This window comes from Ammospiza nelsoni, chromosome 1 (genome assembly GCF_027579445.1).
Source record: "Ammospiza nelsoni isolate bAmmNel1 chromosome 1, bAmmNel1.pri, whole genome shotgun sequence".
NCBI classification, from domain to species: Eukaryota; Metazoa; Chordata; class Aves; order Passeriformes; family Passerellidae; genus Ammospiza; species Ammospiza nelsoni.
In genome coordinates, this window is record NC_080633.1 from 3,267,392 (window position 1) to 3,292,373 (window position 24,982).

The 24,982-nt window shown below is 42.7% G+C and overlaps 1 protein-coding gene across 1 annotated transcript in view; it reads right to left on the reverse strand.

The window, feature by feature from the left end:
- The window catches only part of VIPR1 (vasoactive intestinal peptide receptor 1), a 75,636-nt gene extending 53,200 nt beyond the window's left edge, over positions 1-22,436 (reverse strand). Inside the window, exons 1-2 of the mRNA XM_059483469.1 lie at positions 22,235-22,436; positions 3,879-3,986 (exon numbers count right to left, since the gene is read on the reverse strand). Coding sequence (XP_059339452.1) covers positions 3,879-3,986; positions 22,235-22,436 — 310 coding nt within the window. The remainder of the gene's footprint in view (positions 1-3,878; positions 3,987-22,234) is intronic.
- Positions 22,437-24,982: the final 2,546 nt, after the last annotated feature.

The following is a 24,982-nucleotide window of genomic DNA, read 5'->3' on the forward strand; positions in this document are numbered from 1 at the left end:
CAAGCCCAAAACTCAGATGGATCTCACCTCTCTGAGTGGGATTCCAGAGCTTGGCTGTGCCCATCCCCACCCCTTAGGTCAATTAATCTCAGAGCTGAAGCTTAAAACCTGTCAGTGCTAATTTAATTTGTGCATGGCGGACAATTTGCTTTTGGAGAAACTGTGGGACATAAATCCCTATTACAAATGTCATCTTCCACGTGTGGAAAGAGAGCTGGAACACCCTGGTCAGGGGGTGGAAAGCAATGCACTTTAATAATGAAAGGTGCCAAAAATATTTTCATCCATCTCCCTCACATGGCACCGATGAACGTCATGAAATAATGAAAATTTTCTGGATCTGTGAATGCCATAAAAAATTAATGTCAAATGACATCAGGACAGTTTAAGGTTTTAAAATGCCACAAGACATTTTATCCTTTATTAACCATGAGATGGGATATTAGTCATTTGAACAGCTTATTCTCCATGAGGCAGGAAAATCACATTAACTCTTTGTTCCCTGGTATTTAACTCTTTTCCTGCTATAAACACATTAAAAAGATTTTCTCTGGCTCACAACTTGATAAAAGCTTCCCTGTTCCTACAAAGGGATCAAAGAGTACGACACAAACATTACCCAGATGACTGAGTTCCTTGAAAGCTGCTCAATGACACTCACTGCTACAAAGGAAGAGCTGCTTCACAACATTTAATGGCATTAATTTTGCAGCAAATCCTATAAAACAGGAGGCAATCTTCCCCTCCCTTTATTTGAGACCATCAGTGCTTTCCCGGTTTGTTGATGGTTGTGTGCAAAGTGAATCAGAGAGAATCAAAGCTGCTGCTTCTGCTTTGGGAATGGCATCAGTTGTTGTGTTGGCGCTCTGCTGAGGTGGAATTCAATCCTGTTGGAAGACATTCCCATCTGCCAGAGCCACTCTGCAATATTTTGATTGCAAATGGAGAGAAATATGTGGTTTATGGATGGTATTAAACTCATCCTGGAGTGGGAATCTAAAAACCAGATCTAAAAACCTGATCTTCATCTCTGACCATAAAACCAGCTCAGAGACAGGCACTGAGGTTTAAAAAGGCCTCTAAGAACATCAAGTCCAACCATTAACCTGACACTGCCAGGTCCACACTAAACCACATTCCCATTTTTGAACACTTCCCTGGACAATGAATCCAGCACTTCCCTGGGCAGTCTGTTCCACTGCTTGACCTTTATATAAAATCAAATATACACTATATTCTCCTCATCACTCAGCTCTGGTGAGATAATGTACTAAAAGGCATTTTAAAGAGATTTTTCTTGGTGTTTTACTAACTCTGCTGCTATATAAAACCCAGTGAGTGAACGCTGTGCTCAGGGGAGGGCAGAGAGCAGGAACAGCAGGAAATTGCTACACACAACTGATCCCATGCACAGGGGTCTTGTCCTGCAAGATATGATATCACAGCAGCTTCTGCCTCTTCTCCCTGGGTGTTGACACAGGAATAATGAGCTACCAGGGAATTTTGGAAATGAGGAACTCAGGGCTAGAATACTGTTGGAATTGGCTGCTGAGAATTTCAGATTTCTGTGCTGCCAGGCACTGGCCCCCAAGAGAACACTGCACTGACCTGAGGCCGTGGAGAAGCTTCCAAAATGGAATGACAGAACTGGGATTGTGGGTGTGGAGTTTGGATAGAAGTGTGTGATATCACAGGGTGGGAAACTCAGAGTTTAAGGGTTTAGAATACAGTAATGGGTATAAAGCAAGATGGAGGTTTGGGGTGGAGGCTACTCCTCCTTCTCCTTCTCCTTCTCCTTCTCCTTCTCCTTCTCCTTCTCCTTCTCCTTCTCCTTCTCCTTCTCCTTCTCCTTCTCCTTCTCCTTCTCCTTCTCCTTCTCCTTCTCCTTCTCCTTCTCCTTCTCCTTCTCCTTCTCCTTCTCCTTCTCCTTCCCTTCTTCACCTTCTTCTCCATGGGTTTGGGTGGTTTTGTGTAATTGGATAAAAAGTCCCCATGGCAGCCATGTGTGGTTGGTTATTGGGTTAAAAGTAAAAATAATTGAGGTGTCATTTGTTAATTGGGCAGTTGATCCTTCAAAGGCCTTGTAGAGAGAGAGATGGGGCTCCATTTTTAGTTTGTTGGAGTGAAGTGCTGCAGAACTCAGGGTTTGTGAGAGTGTGACAGAGATAAGAACTGATAAACATCTGAGTCCCAACAAGAAATACCATCTCACACATTTAATCCCGACCCTGACAGAAAAAAAGGAGCCAAGAATCTGCAGGAGAGGACTCCAGGGATTTTTAATTTCCTTTCTGTGCCTGCAAAGAATTTTGGTGTAATCTTGGGCAAGTCATCTAATCAGCACATGTTGGTTAATGAACGAAGTGCCCAGGCCTGTTGAACAGGGGTGATATTGTCTCCCTAACCCCATTCCTAATTTATCCTGTGTGTTTGCACTACAGGCTTTAAAAATGGAGGGTCAGCTCAATACAGGATCTCCAGTGCAAAAGAACTTAATTCTCTGTTAAGGCCTTCAGGGCTTCCACAATAAAAATAGTGAAAAATAACTGTACATTACCAGGAGGCACAATCAGCCCTCTTGCTGCACGGCCCCTTGGGACCTGAGTTTTAAACTAAAGCTTCTCAGAACACCCTGAGCAGTGAGTTAAGCTACCTCCTCCATTAGCCTCCCCTGCCCATTATTTGTCAGGTTAATTCCTTGGCCTGTGGTCAGATTTGTCATTCCAGCAGAAAAAAAAACCCCAAATTTATTACATCCAGTTCCAGCTTGTTCATTTTCTGTCAGAGACTTAATAAATGATTGTGTTAAACTGCTCATTTTGCACAACAAACACAACTGTCCCACAGGTTGATTCAATTTTCACTGCACAACATCCATATTATTGGATTTCACCAGGAGCCATTTTTGCATCCCTGTGGTGCACAGCAGTGCTGCTGCACGTGCAGGGAGGATGTTTTGATGTTTGGGAATTCATGAATGGCTTGGAAACCTCCTTCACCTCATATCCAAACAGGACAACCCCCACGGCAGGGAGGAATGATGATGAGGACTCCATTGATATCAGAAGGCTGATTAATTATTTTATTATACTATATTATTCTGTATTATATTACATTACATCTAAAGTGAATCTGCCAAGCACTCAGCTCTGCACACATTGCACAGAATTTCATGACTGTCAGCCCACAGTCCTGACACACACACACACCTGGCCCTGATAGGCCAAGGAACAAAACACCATCACTGTGGGTGAACAGTCTCCATATTGCATTCTACTTTGGCACAACAGGCACAGAAAATGACATAAAAATATTCTTGGGAAGAATTGTGCCTTGCTTTTCTCTGTGAAGAGAAATGTGGGGTTACACACTTGGCCCTGACAGGCCAAGGAACCAAAACACCAACAATTTCCATATTGCATTCTACTTTTGCACAAACACAGGCACAGCAAATAAGAATTGGTTTTCCTTTCTCTGAGATTCAGAGAATGTGAAACCCAGAAATATTCTTGGGGAGAATTGTGCCTCGCTTTTCTCTGTGAAGAGAAATGTGGCTACACACTTGGCCCTGACCGGCCAAAGAACCAAAAGACCATCACTGTGGGTAAACAATCTCCATATTGCATTCTGCTTTTGCACAAACACAGGCACAGCAAGTGACATAAATATTGTTTTTACTTTCTCTGAGGTTCAGAGAACGTGAATCTCAGAAATATTTTTGGGGAGAATTGTGCCTTGCTTTTCTCTGTGAAGAGAAATGTGGCGACAACCTCATGCTAAGAGCTGGTTTCTCCCTCATTATTGAGATGTTCCCCCCGTGGAATGATGAGAAGCCCCCCTGGGAGTGAAGCTGTGGAGCAGATTTGGGATTTGCTTACCCAGGTAGGAGGTCAGGAACCTGAAGTACTTGGGGCATGGCCGTACCACGACTTCTCCCACCTCTGCTTCAGGCCAGCATGTGATGTTGTCCCACTGCCTCCTGCAGCCTGGGGAAGAGACAAAAGCAGATGCTGCAGCACTCAGGAGTACTGGATGCAGCAGAACAGCTCTGCAAAGGTGTGTAGAGCCCCTCACCCCAGCACAGACACCTTTTGGAATGAAACCCTGCTGAATATTTCCTTTAAGCCCACAGCTTTTAGCTCCCCCGGTTCCTAAAATTCAGCACTGTAATTTTCCAGAAATCAGTATGGATAGAACTGCATATAAGGGCCAAAAAAAAAAAAAAAAAAAAAAAAGAAAAAAATGGCAAATCAGGCTTGATACAAGAACAGTGTCTTCTCCTCCTAGATTAAAAAGGCAGAAATTCCTAATTAAATATCTCTCTTCCTTGCCCTTGATGCAGTAAAACACCTGATCTGAACCTGTGAGACATTGTCCCTTTCCTTCTGTGTTTCCCCCAAATGCCATCATCTTTTCCTCTCCACTGCAGTGATTGTGCAGCTCTCACAGCAGGAAGGGGACACGGGTGACAATCAAGGGGTCAAGGACCAAAATGCCTTCACCAGAAGCAGTTTTCTTCTTTAAAAGGGAAACACAGAACACTTCTGGAGGCTTGTGGTGGTGTTCACAGGGGTCTCAGGATGAGGCAAGAGATGAGGATCTGACTCCATGTTTCAGAAGGCTGATTTATTATTTTATGATATATATTACATTAAAACTATACTAAAAGAATAGAAGAAAGGGTTTCATCAGAAGGCTGGCTAAGAATAGAAAAGGAATGATAACAAAGGCTTGTCACTGACCGAGACAGTCGGGACAGCTGGGCTGTGATTGGCCATTAATTAGAAACAACCACACGAGACCAATCCCAGATGCACCTGTTGCATTCCACAGCAGCAGATAACCATTGTTTGCATTTTGTTCCTGAGGCCTCTCAGCTTCTCAGGAGAAAAAATCCTAACAAAAGGATTTTTCATAAAATCTGTCCGTGACAGAGGCTGAGCAGGGACAGTGCTGTGACCAGGAGAGGAGTGAGGGAAGGTGGCACATCCAGTCTGGGAATGATGAAATAACCAACACAGGGAGAAAACACAGGGGTTTGTCAAAATGAGGCATTGCTGAAGATTTTCTGGGTAGAATCAGAAGAAAAATACCATGCCCTTTCCACAGATTTCTAATGTTTTGATTTTGCCCTTTTATTTCTCAAAAGGCATTAATAACACCCCATGCATGCTGCACTGTTGGATCATGTAATGTTAATGATGAAGCCAAAGGAGCTGGCAGGTTTGAATTAAAAAACAAAAAAGGACTCAAACACATTTTTACATTGATATGTCACCATTTTAGAGTTCTTAGCAGAATTTTGACATTTTCCCCCCTGCTTTGTATTTCCAAGAGCCAGGCACTTCAGTTGCTGCCTGGGTGAGATGGATGGGCTTGTCAGCAGAGCTCCCTGCTTCCAGCACCTCTGCTCTCAGTTATTTGTCCCACAATAAATGTTATCTAACATTTAACAGCACATCAGATGGAAACACTCCCCCAAATGTGACTCAGAGCTGTTGAGGTCACCAGCCCCACAGGGGAGTCTGGGGTGTGAGGAACAAAGTGGTGACAAAATGTTGAGGAAATACTCCTCAAGTGCCGATGAGAACCCCTGTCAGGCTGCACTTGTTGGTAATTACACCCAAATTCCTCCTTTAAATCATCTTGTACTCCCTGAGCTAAGGAAAGGGCTGGTTGTCATCACCAGGCAGATCTGTCTCAGATCAATAGAGAGCACACAGAAATGCTTTGAAGCTGAAAAAGAACCCTTAGCTGGCTTTCAAAGTGATCTTACAGGTTTTTCCTCCCCTCTTCTTCCCTGAACAAACTGAACTTTTTAAATAATGAAGTCCTGAGCTGAGTTTATCAGAGCCTGAAAAAGGGAATAACTGATGGCATCTCCTCCGTGCAGAGCTCATTAAAAGTCAGGTTTCAGGTCCGGGTATCAGGTGCCCAGCTCAGCTCCCACAGCTCACACTTATCTCCCACCAAAGAGCCAGCAGCTCCAACAGGGGCAGGATATTAAATATTCCATGGAAAATAATTCCATGGTGGAATATTTCGTGTTCTGCAATCTTTTCCTCCACCAAGTGCAATAAATTGGAGTGCAGCCATTACCTCATGATAGGTTATAATACAAAATAAAAGCTACCTGATAGCATCAGATGGCTTTTTAAATGCCCTGAATTATGCACTCTGAGAGTTTTGGTGATCTGTATCTTTTTCTCTGTTGACATTTTTCAGCACCACCTGTGATGTGTGAAGAAAGCTTTTAGGTGCTCACTTTTGTATAAAAAGCTTTTTTTTTTCCTGATAAAAGGAAAGTGAAACTGGCCTTGCAAGACACATAAAGTGTATTTTATACAAATTATTGCTTCTGTAAACACACCCTGCGCCTGCCTGATAGCTCTTACCACACTAATCTTCCTCATTGCTGTCCCAGACATGCTGAAAATATTTCTGCAATAAATAAAGAAGGGAATGGAAAGCAGAACTCTGGCTTTGCCTGTGAGAATCAGCAAATCTTGGAATGGTTCGGGTGGGAAGGGACCCTAAAGATCATCTCATTCCAAATCCCTGCCACTGTCCCAGACTGCTCCCAGCCCCATCCAGCCTGGCCTGGGACACTTCCAGGGACCCAGGGGCAGCCACAGCTTCCCTGGGCACCCTGTTCTGTGTCTTTCTTGTGCTAATTATCTGCAGTTCAGGAAAATCAGTAATTTTTAGTGAATAGAAGAGAATAACTGGAGTTTAAAGAATAGGAACAATCGAAGGTTGACACCTGCAAAATGCTTTGCATGCACAGTCCAGTGCTGTAATGATCTCATCACAAGTTCAGGTAAAGCTTTGTGCCCTTTCATCTGACCCAGCACACAGACAACATTTAGCAAAGAGCCTTCCAGAAAATGGTTTTCTTCCTCCCAAACTGATAGACTTTTGTGGTGGGGTTCACAGGGGTCCCAGGATGAGGGAAGAGATGAGAATCTTGACTCCATGTTTCAGAAGGATGATTTATTATTTTAAGATATATATTATATTAAAAGAAAATTACGTATTATAACTATCCTAAAAGAATAGAAGAAAGGATTTCATCAGAAGGCTTGAAAGGAATAGAAAAGAAGGATAATAACATCTTGTGACTGACCAGAGTCTGAGCCAGCTGACTGTGATTGGTCATTAATTAAAAACAACCAACATGGACCAATCACAGATGCACCTGTTGCATTCCACAGCAGCAGATAATTATTGTATTTCTTTTCCTCTGAGGCTTCTCAGGAGAAAAATCCTGGCAAAGGGATTTTTCATAAAATATCATGGTGACAGATTTTATCTTGGAAAACTGCTGGGACTGGGGGCTTGGAAGGTAAAACTCCATCTGAGGGCAGAAAGAGCTGCACGGTGCCTTGAAAGAAGGAAATCCCTCCTTCTCTGTGGCATCACTTGGATGCAGAAAAGAGGACAAGTGTGGCTTGATCACATCATGTTTGGGGATTGATCAGTGCTTCCCAATTAATTAATTACTTAATTAATCAGTAATATAATAATATCATGTAATACAATGTAATATAATATAATGTAATATAATGTAATGTAATATAATATAATATAATATAATATAATATAATATAATATAATATAATATAATATAATATAATATAATATAATATAATATAATATAATATAATATAATATAATATAATATAATCGTTGTGTTCTACCTTCCACTCAGTGTCTGCAGGGAGGATACAAAAGTATTTATCAATCCTCACCCAGCGCAGCAAGTGGCAATGAGTTATAAACACACCTACTCTCCATTTCTATCAAAACAACTGCTCTGCTCACCTGCCTGTCCCGAAAACCAGGGGATGCACACTGCTAGAGGCTGTGCTGTGCTTTGGGAAGGATGCCAGGTGAATCTGGAGGAGCTGTATAAAAATAAATGTGTGGCTTTTCCAAGCCAGCAGCATTTAGCACCTCTCTGGGTGTCATAGGTGCAGTTTTTAAAGTCAGGGTTAGGATATTGTTGGAATTGGCTGCTGAGAATTTCAGATTTCTGTGCTGCCAGGCACTGACCCCCAGGAGAACACTGCACTGACCTGAGGCCCTGGAGAAGCTTCCAGAATGGAATGACAGAACTGGGATTGTGGGTGTGGAGTTTGGATAGAAGTGTGTGATACCACAGGGTGGGAAACTCAGAGTTTGAGGGTTTAGAATATAGTAATGGATATAAAGGAAGATGGAGGTTTTGGGGTGGAGGCTGGTCCTTCTCCTTCTCCTCCTTCTTCTTCTTCATAGGTTTGGGTGGTTTTGTGTAATTGGATAAAAAGTCCCCATTGAAGCCACTAGTGGTTGGTTATTGGGTTAAATTAAAAATAATTTAGGTGTCATTTCTTAATTGGACAGTTTATCCAATTAAGGATAGTTTATTTTTTATAATGACTTGTCATTACAAAAATAAACTTTAAAAATTAAATAAAAATTTTTAAAAGAAGAGGGTTTTTCCCCCATTTTAATTATTTTAACTGTGACTCACACACCCTCAGCTTTGCCCTGCCCTTCCTTGCCAGACCCTGAGGTGCTCTCTGGAGCTGAATATCTCCTGAAGGGCTGCAGGGAGAAATCCTTCACTCCTCTAAAGAAGCTGGAGCTCAGATCCCTCAATCCAGCTGCTCAGCCTTCCTCTCTGCAAGCCAAATACCCCACCAGCAAGCCAAGGGCTGCCCCAGCCTCACTCAGAGCCCTCCTCTAGGAGATTCTGGCCCAGAAGTAGCTGCAAGAAACACAGTGACACAAGAGCTCTCATTTCCTCTCCCTTTGAAAGGTTAATAAACAGAAAACAGGTCAATTCTCACCCTGGCTTGCAGAACTGGCAGACTGGAGCATTAAAAACCCATTTATTGGATTCATATCTACGCTCACAGCAAGCTGTGGTCAAAGCTTACCTAGGAAGCAGCAGAGAATGACTTTCCCTCATGAATAAAGATGAATTCCAGAGCTTTGGCACAGCCCTGAGATGGGACTTGGTCTGGCTGAGCAAAGAGATGAATGGCAGCAGGCTGGTACTCTCTGAAGCCAAGAGAACTCCCAGCTCAGGGAAAAACCCTTTGAGCACATCAGTCTTTCACTAAATCATAGAATTATTCAGGCTGGAAAAGACTTCCAAGGGCATCAAGCCCAACTCTACCCTCCAAACCCTCCCACCAAATTCTCCCTAACGCTTGGGGTCACTCCAGGTCTCTTGTGGAAGACATTCCCCCACATTTTGCTCTTGGAATCCCCGTTCAGATGCAGGGAGGCCCATCTGAGCCCTGGGGTACCTCAGGAGCTCTCGGCACCCTCAGGGGTAACAGCAGGGCAAAGGCACAGATCAGCTAAGCCAGGCTGAGCCATCCCAGGGCACCACCACAGCCTGCTGTGCTGCAATAAAATCTCATTTTCACTCCAGTTTCACACCAGCAGGCAGCTTCCAAGCTCTCAGCACTGTAAACAGCCGCGGGGTGACATTTATTGTCCCCCTGACAGACCCAGCCTTGTGGCTTGCCTCGTTAAAAGCATCTCATTACAGCCAATTATCACAGCATCCATCTCCCTGTCCCAGCTGAGCTCTGATTCTCCCTCACCTAAGGGAACAGACCCCAGAAGATGGTGCCTGCACCAATCCAGAACTCAGCACCACCCATGAGTTTGAATTTAATCTCAGTGCAGGAAAACCCACCATGAGCCCTTGGTCACCTCTGCCACCACAGAGAGCAGAGACCTCCCAAATGAGGGATGATTTTTTATTTAAAAGTTGTATGAAACAATAAAAAAAAAATATCACAGATAGATTCTTTTTATGCCACAAATTTTGTAAATTAAATGCAGTTTTGATCCTGAACTCAGGAAAATTTTTGGAATTCACAATCTCCCGTGCCCACCACCCAGGAAAACCCCTGGCTCACCTCTGCCACCACAGATTCCAGAGAGCAGAGACCTCCCAAATGAGGGATGATGTTCTATTTAAAAGTTGTATGAAACAATAAAAAAATATCATAGATAGATTCTTTTTCTGCCATAAATTTTGTAAATTAAATGCAGGTGAATTTTCATTCAGAATTTAGGAAAATTTTTAGAATTCACAACCTCCCGCGCCCACCACCAAGGAAAACCACTGGGTCACCACTGCCACCAGAGACCTCCCAAATGAGGGAGAATTTTCTATTTAGAAGTTATATGTAATAATAAAAAATATCTTAGATACATTCTTTTTCTGCCATAAATCTTGTAAATTAAATGCAATTTGGATTTTGATTCTGAACCTAGGAAAATCTTTAGAACTCACAACTTCCTGTGCCAAGGCGCTGCACAATTTAAGTGCCCACTGACAGAAAAATTCTATCTGTTTCTGAATTCATTTTGAACCTGTAAATAGCCACGGGGTGACATTTATCAATTTTCTATTTAAAAGTTGTATGAAATAATAAAAAATATCATAGATAGATTCCTTTTATCCCATAAATCTTGTAAATAAATGCAGTTGAATTTTGATTCAGAGCACAGGAAAATTTTTAGAATTCACAACCTCCCGTGCCCACCCTCCAGGAAAACCTCTGGGCCACCACAGACTCCAGAGAACAGAGACCTCCCAATTGAGGATAATTTTCTATTTGAAAGTTGTATGTAATAATAAAAAATACCACAGATTCTTTTTCTCCCATAACTCCTGTAAATTAATTGCAATTGGATTTAGATTCTGAATCTAGGAAAATCTTTAGAGTTCACAACCTCCTGAGCCAAAGTGTTGAATGATTTAAGTGTCCACTGGCAGAAAAATTCTATTCTTTTCTGAATTCGCTTTGAACGTGCTCACTGCTGCTTTCACTAGGAACTGCTCAGTTCTTTTACAAAGACAGAAATATTCACAGCCTAACCACAGCATCCCTTTCCCTGGGGAGAAAACCCATAAAATCCTCTTTAACATCCCTCCTCGGGCATCTCTTTTTCAAACTGAAGTGTCCCAGCCTATTCAGCAGCTTCCAGCATAGAAACAGCTCCCTGTCATTTCTCCCTGGTATCCTTGGTGGGTTTAATTCCACCCCATCCTTTCCTGGGCTTGCAGAGTAGGGTTTTACCCTATTTTTCTGTGACAGATTGGGTTTGACTGGTGTTAGTTTGGCTCTGAGGTGTCACTAAATGCATCCTCCCTCCTTTCCCTGAAAAAGTCACTGCTGTGCCCTCCGGTCCTCAATCCCACTCAAATTCCAGCATCCTTTGGGCACCTCTCCTTCCCCCAGCTCCATCTCATCGCATTTTTAATTTTTTTATTCGTATCACCACTGACAGAGTGCTCTGCAGCAACCCCATCAGAGCTCCCCTTCCAGCTTCCCACAGCTTTTGTGTTTAATTTGGGTAATTTTTTGCTTGTTGTGCTGCCTGCTCTGCAGGCAGGATGCGACAGAGAATCCCAGCAGCTGGGGAAAACCACAGTCCTGCCAGGCTGTGACCCGTGGCATGGTGGCATCTCCTTCCCACCACCCCTGAGCTCTGCTGATGCTCTGGTGCTCCTCTGCTCATCGCCCACCGAGGGATTTGCAGCTCCAGTTCAGCAGAAAAGCAATCACAGAAAGCAAAAATGATCCCAAAGTTCAGGATAAGTGAAAAGAGTTTGCTTTGGACTTTGCCTCAATATCTGTGGCAAGTCTGAAATTTCATTTTTCCCACAAGAAATGATCTTAAAGGACTTTTCCACCTTAACAACTCCCTGATTCTGTAAAAAGAAATCCATTATTTACTATAAAAACTGGTTTATACTTCTGCAAGTAGAAGCTGTCCAAGCACTCAACAGTAATATATTAAAAAATAAATTTCTTCCTAAATGTTTGGAGAAATTTGACCCGAAGACATAAGAAGGAAACCTCACCTTAAAGCCCCCAGACTGAGTCAGTCTAATCAACATGAAAGAAATCACCAGTGACTGTTGCTGGAGGGTGATTTTTAAGCATAAAAATCTTGAAATTTTCCATCAACAACATCTATTGGGAAATAATTTATTTAAAAAAAAAAAAAGCTTGTAATCTTTCAGCCTTTTTTAACCAACAAACTAAATAAACACTCAACTTATTTAATCCCTCCTTTTCATAAATCAAATTTGTGAGCTGAGCCCTTCTGCCTAGCTCCAGAACACGTAAACTGAAAGAAAAGATCCAAGATTTAAGAAGGTTTACACAGGGTGTTGCCAAAACCATGACTTATCTCCTCAGCAGCCTCTGAACAAGATCTGCATGCTCTGAGACAGAGTGTGCTTAAAGGATTGTTCCAGGGCTTCCTCACTCAAATCCCTCTGCTCTGCCACCAGTTGTACACAACTGGATATACACACAATCAGACTTTGAATGTAGGGACCTTTCCTAGATGGATTTTCCCATATTGGCATCTCCAGAGAGAAATTCATTGTGAAGATGAGTGGCTCAACCTCTAGGAATGCTTTTCCCAACCTCACAATATTCCCCAGGTAGAAAGGGTGGAGACCATCATGAAAGTGCTCTGATAAAGTCAATATTATCAGAAAAACTAAAAGAAAAGTTGAGGAAGGAGAATCTTTTTAACCAGAAATCTCATGGGATTTGAGAGGGATAAACACAGGCTGCTGTCAGAAACAAAACTTCTGCACAGATGGATTTAATCTGAGCTCCAGATTAAATTATTAACTATCTAGAGCTTTGAAAATACTTGGAATTTATTTTCCATTGCAACAATGCCACTTCTTCCTTATTTCTAAAACCTTTGCATGGCTGTGTGCATTTATCTATTATTCCATGTTTTTAAAAAAAAGGAGCCAAAACTTCTGCTGGCATTTAAGTGTGGCACACTCTCCAAATTAAAATGCCTTTTCCAGCATAAATTTATGTCCACTTAAGCGGCTGCTAATCCTGACAAACCCTGGGACAGCTGTTCCCAAATCAAACAAACCCTGCTGTCATTAGAGAAATTCCAGCCAGGAATCAGCAACAGCAAAACCAAGGCAAAGCCTCCACCCCTGCTGTGTTTTAAGGCAGAAAACAGATGTGTGGACATGTTAATATCTGTGGAAAGGTGAGGTTAAGGTGAAAAGCAGGGAGGTGATGAGGTGCTGTGTGGGTCTGTGCTGGAATTTCATCCTGGTTTTGGTGGGTGAGTGGGCTCACACAAGCAACTGAGGGACCACTGTTGGAAACAGGGAATTGCTGAGGTTGGAAAAACATTTTGAAGTCATTGAGGCCAAGAGTTAACCCAGCATCACTCTGTTCACCACTGAATCACTAAAATTCAACTGGGAATTAGCAGTGCTCACTGGAGAGCTGGAGCTAAATCCCAATCCCAAGCACCTGGTGATAAATCCCAATTTTCAGTGAGGCTGGGATTGCATTCCTCCCTTCTGAAATACAGAATGGTGGAATAGTTTGGGTTGAAAGGGACCTTTAAAGGTCACCTTGTTCCACTCCCTTGCCATGATTTCACCTCAGCAGGCCAAATCCCCTCCAAGCCACTGAACACCAGCACAGAGATTTTCTGTGAATATGTTTTTTTTCCTACACATCTGAGCTGCTCATTAAGATTTTAAATGTTTAAATATCCCTTAATTTTAAATATCTTGACAACAGGCAAGACAATCTGAACAGGATCCATCACATCCTGAAAGAGCTGCCTACACCTGGCCAGAACACACCAGAGAAACCCAAAACCAAGTGAAAATCCCTCGCCAAAAGTCATTCCCATGCCATGGCGGTGTGTCCATGGAGCAAGGATGGACAGAAAAAGAACCATTTTTAAGGAAATTTTGCTGATTATTGTTTTCTCAGAAAGAAACTACTGGTCTGGAAGAGCAGCTTCAGGCTGGATCAGCCAACACCAAAGTGTAGGGCTGGTTTTACCACTGTGACATTGCTGCTCCTCCCTCATGTTTCAGGGGCCAGATTTCCCACAGAATCTGCAAAAGTTCTCCTCTGAAAAACCCATGGCAGATTTCTATTTTGAATTTTCAGGGAATAGGTTCCACCTCTGTAAGAGCTGCAGCATGAAGGTGTTTGGGAAGAGTCCCAGGGAGATGAGGGAATGGTGAAGGAAGACCATTTGGAAGGACCTGTCCTATTTAGGTGTATCTTGATCATTGCCAAAGAATTGGGAGAAAATTTCCTGTTAAATAAAAGGGAGCTTGACTTTGGTACTGGTCTTGCATGAGAGTCTGGGGTTTAAGGTTTTCAAGTCCCATGGCTGAATTTTCTGATGTTGTAAGAGAGGCCACCCTGTGAAGGAATGGAGGGGACTGATGCCACATGTGGGAATTGTCCAGTGCTGCTGGTCAGAGCAAGAATGAAACTAAGAGGCCCTTTGTATCACTTAAGCTGGAATAACAGGAAAAAAATAAATTAAAAATTTATAGAAGAGAATGTGGCAAAAAGCCCAGCAGGTCCTTCTTCCTTTAGAGAGACCACCAAGTTCAAACATGTTTTAGACTGAGCTAAATTGGGGTTTTTTGAGTATGTTGACAGAGGTTTGATTTAGCAGACCAGCAGCTGCCATGTAATGTCATTCCTGTTGTCCCAGGATTTTTTAAGAGGCTGATAGATGTGGTACAAGGCTTATGAGAGCTCTACACTGCTCCGAAATGACAGAATCACAGAAGCTTTGAGGTTGGGAAATATCCCTAAGGTCACCAAATCCAACCACCAGCTCAGCACCACCATGTTCACCGCTGATGCACATCCTCAAGTGCCACATCCACAGATTTCCCCACCCTGCTTTGGGCACTTTCTGGAATTTTGAGCTGGATCAGCCTTCTCCAGCACCTGGAGAGCTGCTGATAACAGGATTGCCCCACAAATCCCATTGACACCTCATCTGCCCCAAGAGGGCTTGTGAAACGGGGAGGTGAGAATTCACTTGAACTTTTCCAAGCAAGGAACTATTAATTATTTCTTATCTTGCTGCACTATAAACAGATGGTGATGAATAAACAGGCTCCTAATTTAAACTTCATCAATGTTTTTTTCCAGCTTGATTTTTAATTTCCATATGTTCACTGCTTCTCCTCCCATCAAACTTGATTTGACTTCTTTAGGGGGGGACTGACAGAGACCCCCCCAGCCTCCAAATTTGGCTTTTTTTAGCCAGCCTTCACTGTGGAGCAGCAAAAGCAATATTCAGAGTTTAAACAACATGGGCCATTTCCCACCTGGATTTTTTTCCATGCCACAATGGTGATGATGACCTTGCAGAACTCATCTCTATCTCACAGGTGTGAGGCACGTGCAAGGTAGCAGATGTGAACAGACATTGAGAGGGGTAATGCCACTATTTTTCCTGTGTTTTCCATTTTCCAGGCTTTTTTTGTTGGGTTTTGTTATGTTTCCAAGACAGACAGGCTTAGAGAGCAACCAAAAATTGCAGCATTGAAGGACTAGGGGTATCAGGCCAGGTTGGATGGGGCTTGGGGCAACCTGGGATAGTGGAAGGTGTCCCTGCCCATGGAAAGGGGATTGAAAGGAGAATATCTTTAAGGAGATTGGAAGGAGATGATCTTTAAGGTCCCTTCCAACCCAAACCACTCCATGACTCTGTGATTCCACAAAGGCCATGCTCCCTGCATGTCTTGGTCTCCAGAGCTGCTCATCCCACCCAGACACGAGTCATGGTTCCTTATTCAGCTGTTATCCCCTAAATAACTCTGCTGCTTCTGAAAGAGTATCTGATTGCAGAGCAAATTAATTAGCAATAATGGGATAAACAGATAATGAGCTGAGCCAGCCGACCTAGACCTGATTGATTTTCCTGCCTTTTTTAAAAAAAGAGAAGGCTACTCTTTAAAATTTATTATCATTTAATTTGTGTGCTTCGGTTTAAGCTGAACTGTTTGTAAATTAAAACCGTGGAGAAGCGAAGCTTTCTCCAAAAAAATAAAACAACAAACCAAAAACAAAGCAGAAATACTCCTTTGTGCATGACATAAAAGAGGCAAGTGAAAGTGGTGATTCCTGCCTTGCAGGCATCAGGAGCTCACCAGAGAGAGGGATTTGCCTCTGTCTGTGATTCTGGGAAGGAAATCCTCTTCTTCCAGCCCTTGGGAGAGCTTCCCTCCTGCTGCTCAGTGCATTGTCAGCTGAGCAGCCACTGTGCTGCACACATATATCCTGCAAAAAGCACCTGCAGCTGAATCCCAATTTTCAGTGAGGCTGGGATTGCATTCCTCCCTTCTGAAACACAGAATGGTGGAATAGTTTGGGTTGAAAGAGACCTTTAAAGGTCATCTTGTTCCACTCCCTTGCCATGATTTCACCTCAGCTGGCCAAATCCCCTCCAAGCCACTGAACACCAGCACAGAGATTTTCTGTGAAATATGTTTTTTTTTCCTACACACTTGAGCTGCTCACTAAGATTTTAAATATTTAAATTTTAAATATTTTGACAACAGGCAAGACAATCTGAACAGGATCCATCACATCCTGAAAGAGCTGCTACACCTGGCCAGAACACACCAGGGATACCCAAAACCAGGTGAAAATCCCTTGCTAAAAGTCATTCCCATGCCATGGCTGTGTGTCCATGTAAATCTGGTCTCTGTCGACCTATTCCTGATTTTAGTGGCAAAGAACCCACTCCTGTGTTGAATCACATATTGTATTTGTGATAGATGAGTAATGCAATGATTGACTCTCACAATTAATGGACAAATATCACGGATATAGGTTAAGAAATGTTTTATAGATTTATGGTTATGTTGTACTATTGCATTTGTGCTAGATGAGTAATGTGATGACTGACTCTCAGAATTAATGGACAAATATCATGGATATAGGTTAAGAAAAGTGTATAGATTTGTAGTTATGTTGTACATACCACGTGGTTTATCAAGGGACAGCTGGAGTTGGCACATCTGGGAGGGCTGGCTTGTCACTATGGAACACCTGACCTCCAAATCAGGATTTGAGGAAGGGATCTCCACCACTGGACAGCAAAGAAGGGGTTGATGGACAGAACTTTGGGAGGGGTCAAAGGGTTAAACAGGGAAAACCTCGATTGTGAGGGGGCTGAGCACATGGCAGGGAAAATCTTTTGCTCCCAGTGCCATAGCCTTTTTTCTTTATTCATCCTTCTGTTGTATTTTTGCTAAGGTTTAATAAACCTTCCTGAACTATGAAAAGTGAGTGGCCATTTCTCACACATTTGATGTCTTTGCCAGTTATTTCAGCATGGAAAGAACACCAGGGCAGGGGAGTGCAAGGCCAGTCCTGCTCACCAAATCCAGCTCTGTCCTGCAACACAACTGCACCCCACACACCCTCCCGCAAACTGGGCAAGCTCTGCCATGAAGTCCATAAAACTCTCCTTCCTGCACACCTGCAGAGAGGCTGCTGGGTGTCCTCTGACGGTAACAAACTTCCTTAAAAGCCCAGACTTTGATCTTCGTGCTGTTTGGTTCTCCTCTGTACACTCGGCCAGCTCCAACTGCTTTTCCCTGTGGACTTCCCCCTCGCTGCATCCTCTGCAGCCTTTCCTGTGATGGAAAACTGTGGGAACCCAGGAAACTCCTCTGGCTGCCATGGAGGACTCAAGACCCAGCCCAGGGGGCTCAGAGACCTTGGCACAGAGCCCAACACCCTGTGCCTTTGACTGAGCCCTTGGAAAAAACAATTACCGACCTTATATGGAGAATTACAAGCCACAAAAGTATAAGCAGAATGACAGTGAATTTATCACGGGGTGAAAAATAGATTTTTGGGGTTTTTAGAATGGGGGTTCAGGGGGCAAGATGGAGGGATCTGGACGTGTCCAGCCTTTCTCCTTCTTCTTCTTGGCCTCCATCTTCTGCTGTGATGGTGGCACTTTTGGATTGGTTTAGAGTAGAAGCTCACTGTCTAACACAGGTGATAGGTATTGGAAAGTAATTGTAAATATTGTACACGTAGTTTTTAGTATAAAGACATAACAGTGCCCTGGGGGCAGGCAGAGTGCCTGGAACTGTCCTGCTGGATGGACCTCAGATGGACAGGAGAAAAAATTTTATAGATAAGGAACAATAAACAACCTTGAGACCGAGAAATGAAGAGCTCTGACTCCTTCTTTAACCACCAGGCTGGGAAAAGAGACTTTGTGACACATCTCAGGGTCACTCTGAGCAGCGAGAGACCCCGAGAGAAAACAAATTAAATAAACTTCTCCTCATCAGAGTTAGGCAACATTTAGTGACCCCTGGGCTGTAGAATCACAGAATCATCAGGGTTGGAAGAGACCTTTAAAATTATCGAGTCCAATTGTCAAACTTCCTAAAATATGGGTAAATCCACAAATAATGAATCATTCTCCTAAAAGGGAATAGATTTACATGGATCATCTCCTTCCAATCCCTTGCCATGGGCAGGGTCACCTTCCCAGGTTGCTCCAAGCCCCCTCCAGCCTGGCTTTGGACACTTCTAGGGATGGCAGAAATTTAATCTGAAAAGAAACCTGGATTTGATGCATGTTCAGCCCCTGTGAGGAAGGGGTGGGTGTTTGAAGAAAAAAAAAAAAAAAAGGGTTAAGAAGGTCACTGTTGTTTATCAGTGGAAATCCACCTGCTCAGCCCCAGCCAGTGATCAACCTCAGCACCATCAAGTGCTCTTAACAAGTGACTAATCTGCCTGACACATCAAATTACAGCTGTGATTAAGCCCCTCTGATCAATACCATTGATAATGGCTCCTAAACAGAGCTTTCTTTCCAGAATGTACCGAGACACTGTGTTTATTTCCACTCTTTTGATTAGAAAGGATAATAAAACACTCGTTAAACCTCAAGTGGTTCTCCTTTTCCTGAAAAGGTGTGGGAAGCGAAGAAGGCAACACAACCACCTGGCCATAAATCAAAGTGTAACACTGCAGATCACAGGGAGCCTCAATTTTCCATCCAATTTTCCAGGAAAAACGTGATTTTAACCTAGTTCCATCCCCCTGAACAGGAGAATGGAACTGAGTTAAAATCATGTTTTTCCTCAGAATTTTACTAGGATTACTCTTTCCAGCAACACTCAGATGAAACAGTCATCACCTTCATAGGATCTCATATCATCACCTTCATGAGATTTCTCTCCAGCAAACTCCCCCCTTGCCCCCACCCATCAAAGTTCAAAGTTTGATTTTACAGCTCAGGCACATTTATTGAGTTATGGGGCCCCACTCCAGAAAAAAAACATCTTCTTTGACCTACTTGTGCTCACATTCTGTGAACAGTCTGAAGGGGAAACACATCCTATGTAGGCACTTGGAAATTGTCTGTGCACACAGCATTTAACAGAGTTCTCCACACATTCATCCACATCACCCATTTAAGAGCCAACAATTCTGCTTTTTTCTGTTGCCTCCAGGGCAGTTGTGAATGTCTGGATAATAAATTCAGGTATTGAGCTCCTAAACACCTGCTGATGTTTTGGGGTAAATGGATGCCAAATGCATTCCACAAAGGAAGGGACCTTAAAATCATCTCCTTCCATGGGCAGGGACACCTTCCACTGTCCCAGATTGTTCCAAGCTCCATCCAACCTGGCCTTGGACACTTCCAGGGATGGAGCAGCCGCAGCTTCTCTATGAGAGGAATGATGGATTTGTCTTTCCAAACAAGCTGTGGGTCTGCTGGTGGATAAAACCAGCACTGAGAGAGAAAAGAAACAATGGGAAGGATTCCACTGGCTGAGGAATGGAAAAAGATATTTGCTTTTACAAATCATCTTAAGCTTTGCTGATAAATGAAATTAAACACTGAAAGATGAAAGAAACAATGGGGAAGAAAAACCCCTAAATTCCATAAGAATTAAAAGTTAAAAGGGAGGGTTATACATTAGAGGGAAATCTTTGGTATCAGGGAGTCTGAACCTCTCAAGTACCTCAGCCAATGGGGAAAGCGAGAGGGAAGAGCAGGTGGGAAATTGGGATAAAAAGGAGGCTGTGTTCTCCAAAAGTTTGAGAGACACCAGGAGAATGCCCCATGGCCTCTCCCTTTATTAGAATAAGGCCAAAAAGGACTCCTCTCTCTCCTTTTTGGACATAAACCTCTGGTGTTTGTGGATTAATTTTCCTGACATCTGGAAACCTGTGTCAGGCCTCACCACCCTCACAGGAAAGAATTTCTTCCTATTATCCAATCTAAACCTGCTCTCTTTCAGTTGGAAGCCATTCTCCTTTGTCATTCCAGTTCCAGTACTGTATTCACGGACAAAACCATTTTCCTGTGCTTAAATCTGCAATTTCTGAATCAATCCAATTCATCAGAAATGACTAGTGGAGATTTTTCCCAGTCCAGTATTTCAGCATTCCAGGGAATGATGCAGTCCAACATTTCAGCATTTCAGGGAAAAAACCTCTCCAAAGGATTTCTATGTACTGGCTTTGGGCATTAATGACTTGCAACGTGGCCGTGTGTCTTTACTTCAGAATTGGGAAAAATATTTCCAATAATTAAATTCTGTTGTTACAGGGAAAAAAAAAGAAAGAAAAGAAAAGAAAGAAAAAAAAATAAACAAAGAAAGAAAAAAAAAAAAAAAAGGAAGAAAAAAAGAGAGAAAAAAAAGAAAGAAAAAAGAAGAAAGAAAAAAAAGAGCTGTTGTGGATTATAGTTTCCAATGAGAAAAAACCACTTTGGAAAAGCAGAAAAAGCACCATCACTTCAACTATTTATTCTCCTTTTAATGTATTGTATTTAATTAAATTTCTTTAAATATCCATGAAAACTAAATTAAGCATTTAGCTGGCTTTCAGATGAAGGTTTTTATCCACCCTGAGTTCTCCCTTTACTGGATTCCAGAAGAACATTTCTTCAAAAGATTCCATTTAAATGTACAAAGACACTTGAAACAGCTTCCTAATCAAAGACAAGCATCCCTCAGCAGATAAAAGCAGGGGCCAAAAGCCTTCCTGGCATCCAGGAAGCTCCTCCTGGGATCAGCTTGTCCCAGAATTCTGCTCCATCAGAGCAGTCCTTCACTCTGTGGCCTGGCTGCAATCATTGCCAGTGGAGACTTTCCTCTTCCACTTTTCCCTCTTTTGGGAGGAGGGATGAAAATCTCAACCAGGATTTCAGATTCATCTTCCCAGCAAAAAATGATCCCTTTTTTTTTTTTTTTTTTGGATTCTGGCAGTCTCATCTAGGTTCCTACTCACCTTATACTGGCAGATGTGGGGTTGGTAACTTGAGAGAGGCATTTGGAGGGGGAGAGATCCAAGTGGATGCCTTAATTTGGGGTTCTGACAGCTCTGCTGCAGGACAGGGTGGGATGGGATGGGATGGGATGGGATGGGGCAGCACCAAAACCTCCCTCCTTTTCTGACCATTGAAGCAGGAAGAGGGTTAAGGAGAATGGAGTCCCTTCCAGGGGGATTTCTCAGTGTGGTGAGTGCTCCATGGACAAGGAGAGGATCTCAGCTGCCTGTCCCAACTGCAGAAATACTTCACAGCCTTGGAGCATCCTCTGCTCCACCATGAGGACAGGAGCAATTTTGGCATAGGGAAGGGCGGGCAGTTCAATCAAAGGAGATGGTCACAATGACTTCTCTTGAAGTTATCCGAGGCCTGGAAGAATTTTAGGCTTTCTGCTCCCAAGGAAAAATTGGAAAAATTCCAGTTCAAGGAGGTGGACTGTCGCAGACATCTTTTCATTAAAAATCTTTCCTTAAGATTTTTAACTCCTGAGAAGCTGAGAGGCCTCAGGGGTGTAAACAATAATTGTCTGCTGCTGTGGAATGCAACAGGTGCATCTGTGATTGGTCTCATGTAGATGTTCAGAATTAATGGCCAATCACAGTCAGCTGGCTCGGACAGAGAGTCTGAGGCAGCTGCCTTTGTTATCATTCTTTCCTATTCTATTCTTAGCCAGCCTTCTGAGATGAAACTTTTCCTTCTATTCTTTAGTATAGTTTCAATCTAATATACATCATAAAATAATTAATCAAGCTTTCTGTAACATGGAGTCAGATCTACGTCTCTTCCCTCATCCTAAGACCCCTGTGACCACCATCACTGTGGACCACTGTGATTAAACCCACTGGAACACCTCAGTCAGGCATTCCCAGCCAGGAGGCTGCAAGGGAACCTGCAGAGCTGCTGGAACTCCTGGCTGGCTTTGGAAGCACCTACTTCTCTCCCTGCTGAAGAGCAGCTGGAGGAATCCTTGCTGCAGCAGCAGAAGGGCTGGGAAATGGCCGGGACAAGGCAGCTGTGAGGCTGAGGGAGGTGGGTGTGCTGGCAGGGAGGGACAGAAGCGTTGCCATACCTGCGGTGTGGTTGTCCCAGGCGAGCTCGGCCAGGCACTGGCTGCGCTCCTCCTCGATCTCCTGCATGATGCTGCACTCGGGCCGCGTGCCGGACGCCTGCAGGGAGGGCACAGAGGGACACAGTGAGCAAAGCCCATCCTCAGGGAGGCATTCCTGGGCATTCATGGCCTCGTGGGGCAGGCTGGAGCTCTCCAGGACCATTGCACAGATCTGCACCCAGCCTTATTCTGTGCTCGCTCGCAGGAGGGAGAGCAACCCAGAGCTGCTGAAAAAAAAAATCAGAATTTCTCTCCATTTCCTTAGGAAAAAAAAACCCACAACCTATTTTTTTTTCTGATGATCAATGTGATAATTCACTTGTGGGGAATTTTGGAAGGATTCAAGATGCAGCCTCTGAATTGTTTTTGATGATGTGGTTTATTTTTCTTATCTTCCACATGGGCAGGAAGGGTGAGTTCAGGTCACATCTTCACAGCATGGCTCAGAAGGTCACCAAACCCTTAGTTACAAGACCTTTTAAGGAGTTACTGACCAATAAAACACTGCCAACAAGGATTATTTATGGTTTTAACCCAATCCTTAAATATTTAGTCTTATGGACCCATGCTACAGTGTGAGCTTTCTGAGCCAATTTTGTTATGACACAAATCCACAGTACTGCATTCTAAACTTGTTTACATCTGTAACCGCTTTTATTTTTTCTATATCTTAAACTCTAAAACTCTAAACTTTCCTCTTCTCAGCTTAACATGTTTCTGCTTTAAACTATAAATCTACATTCTTGCTTCTGTCACCCAAGTTTGGAAGCCTTTTCCAAGGTCTCAGCTCAAATCCTGCGTTAAATTCTAAGCTTTGGCTTCCCAAAGTTCTGAGAGTTCCCTGAATTTTGGATTCCAACAGATGAGGAGCAATTCTGCTGCTCTATGCTCTGGGAACCCTGCCTGGCTAACCAGCACCACCGGCTATGTAGGGCAGGGCAGATTTAATATTTATGCCAGGAGCAGTGGGACCTGTGCTTCGTGGTTTATTCCCTGGCTCTCACACTAATTCAAAGCACAACAAACTCCAAATCAAATAAGAACAGGATCTCTGATGCAGATTAGGAGATCAAGGAGCTAAAAAGGAGGAAATTCCCAGTGAGAAGGCTTTTCCCCCTCAAGTGGTTTCTCCTCAGTCAGCCCTAATCAAGTTTATAATATAACAGTGGCCATAAATGTTCAGGTAATTAATTGTGGACTCCTCACAACGTGCAATTCATGAACTGCCTCAATCATAAAACGTGGGAATGGTGATTTTTTTATTCCAAAAACAGGAACTCACACATTTCTCAGTGTCCCCTTGTCACCAACACACTCTCAGATTGGAGGGGACACCTTGACCATTGCCATGGCCAGAAACTGAGGCTGCTGCAACCCCAGCTCTTCTAAAGGGATTGCAAAGAGCATTCAACAGGGAGAAAAATGGATTTGGAGAAATATGGATTTGGATTTGGAGAAAAATGGAGCTGGGTTTTCAGAAATCCAGCTGCAAAGAGGTGGAGAGAAGGGAATGATGTCAAGAGAGCCAAGCCTTGGCTTGAGTTCATGCTGTCCCTGTTAAATGTAATGTGGGAAAAAACATCAGTGGGGTGAACTTCAGGAACAGATCATGAGGACACAGGAGAAGTGATTGATTCAGTGTTCCCTCTTGGGATAACCATGTATTTTAATCAGAAATAGGCAGAGAAAATAAATTAAGAAAACAAAAATAATTTCCTGTCTCGTTTCAAAATACGTCGAGTTATTGCTCTGTTGATATATTTGCCAGTCAAGGTTTTAAGACATAAAAAGTCCAGCAATCCTTTGAAGGAACAATTGTTTGATGTAAATTTGGGTTAAGATTAAAAAATAATTTAACACAATAAATTAATCTCACCATTTCCTATTAACCTATCCTGCTCTCTTCCCTGTTTCATGCCATGCCTGGTTTAGATTTTAATTTCCTTTAGGTTGGGAGTGGGCCTTGATTAGTAGTGTATAAACAAATAATTGTGGTTTTCTAGTCAAATTAAAAATAAATAAAAATACAAACACCAGAAGAAGGGGAATCATTTGGAGCTGTCTTCGTTCTCAAATATTTCTTTTCCCCAAAGGGAAACAGATCTTTGCAAATTTCATCTTGGCTCATCTGAAATACCATAGAGTTATTTTGTTTTGATTTACAGTTCTTCTTTCAATTTTATTTTAACCTTAAAAAAGCACAAGGGGAAGCGTGAGAGATTTGCAGAACACTTGCTGGAAAAATAAAGATTGAAATGTTTTCAAATCATTCTGACTTTTTCAAGGGGAAGTTTTAACTCTCTGGACTTAAACGTTTGCCAAATTCATCTCACATCTATAAATACCTCTGGTTTTCACTTTATAAATTAATTAATTCATACTACTCTAACTTTGATCAGGGCTGGCAAAGCACTCTGTAATTCTACAACAGATCTGAATTTTTTTTAGGCTGAAGTCTTTACTCCAAGCCCATTAGCAAGTACTTCACTGCCACTTCTTCCCTTCACTAAAATCTCATGCCTGAGTTGGATAATTGTATATTCACCTCAATGGTCTAATATTTACTTCTGAGTAACTGGTTTTATCACCTTTAAAAAAACAAATGAGCCTCTGTTTTGAAAAGTGGGGTTGCGACAGGCTCAGGTAAATTTGATTATATGTAGAATCTTTAAAATCTCATCATTTTTTGCCATACAATCCAAAAGAAAT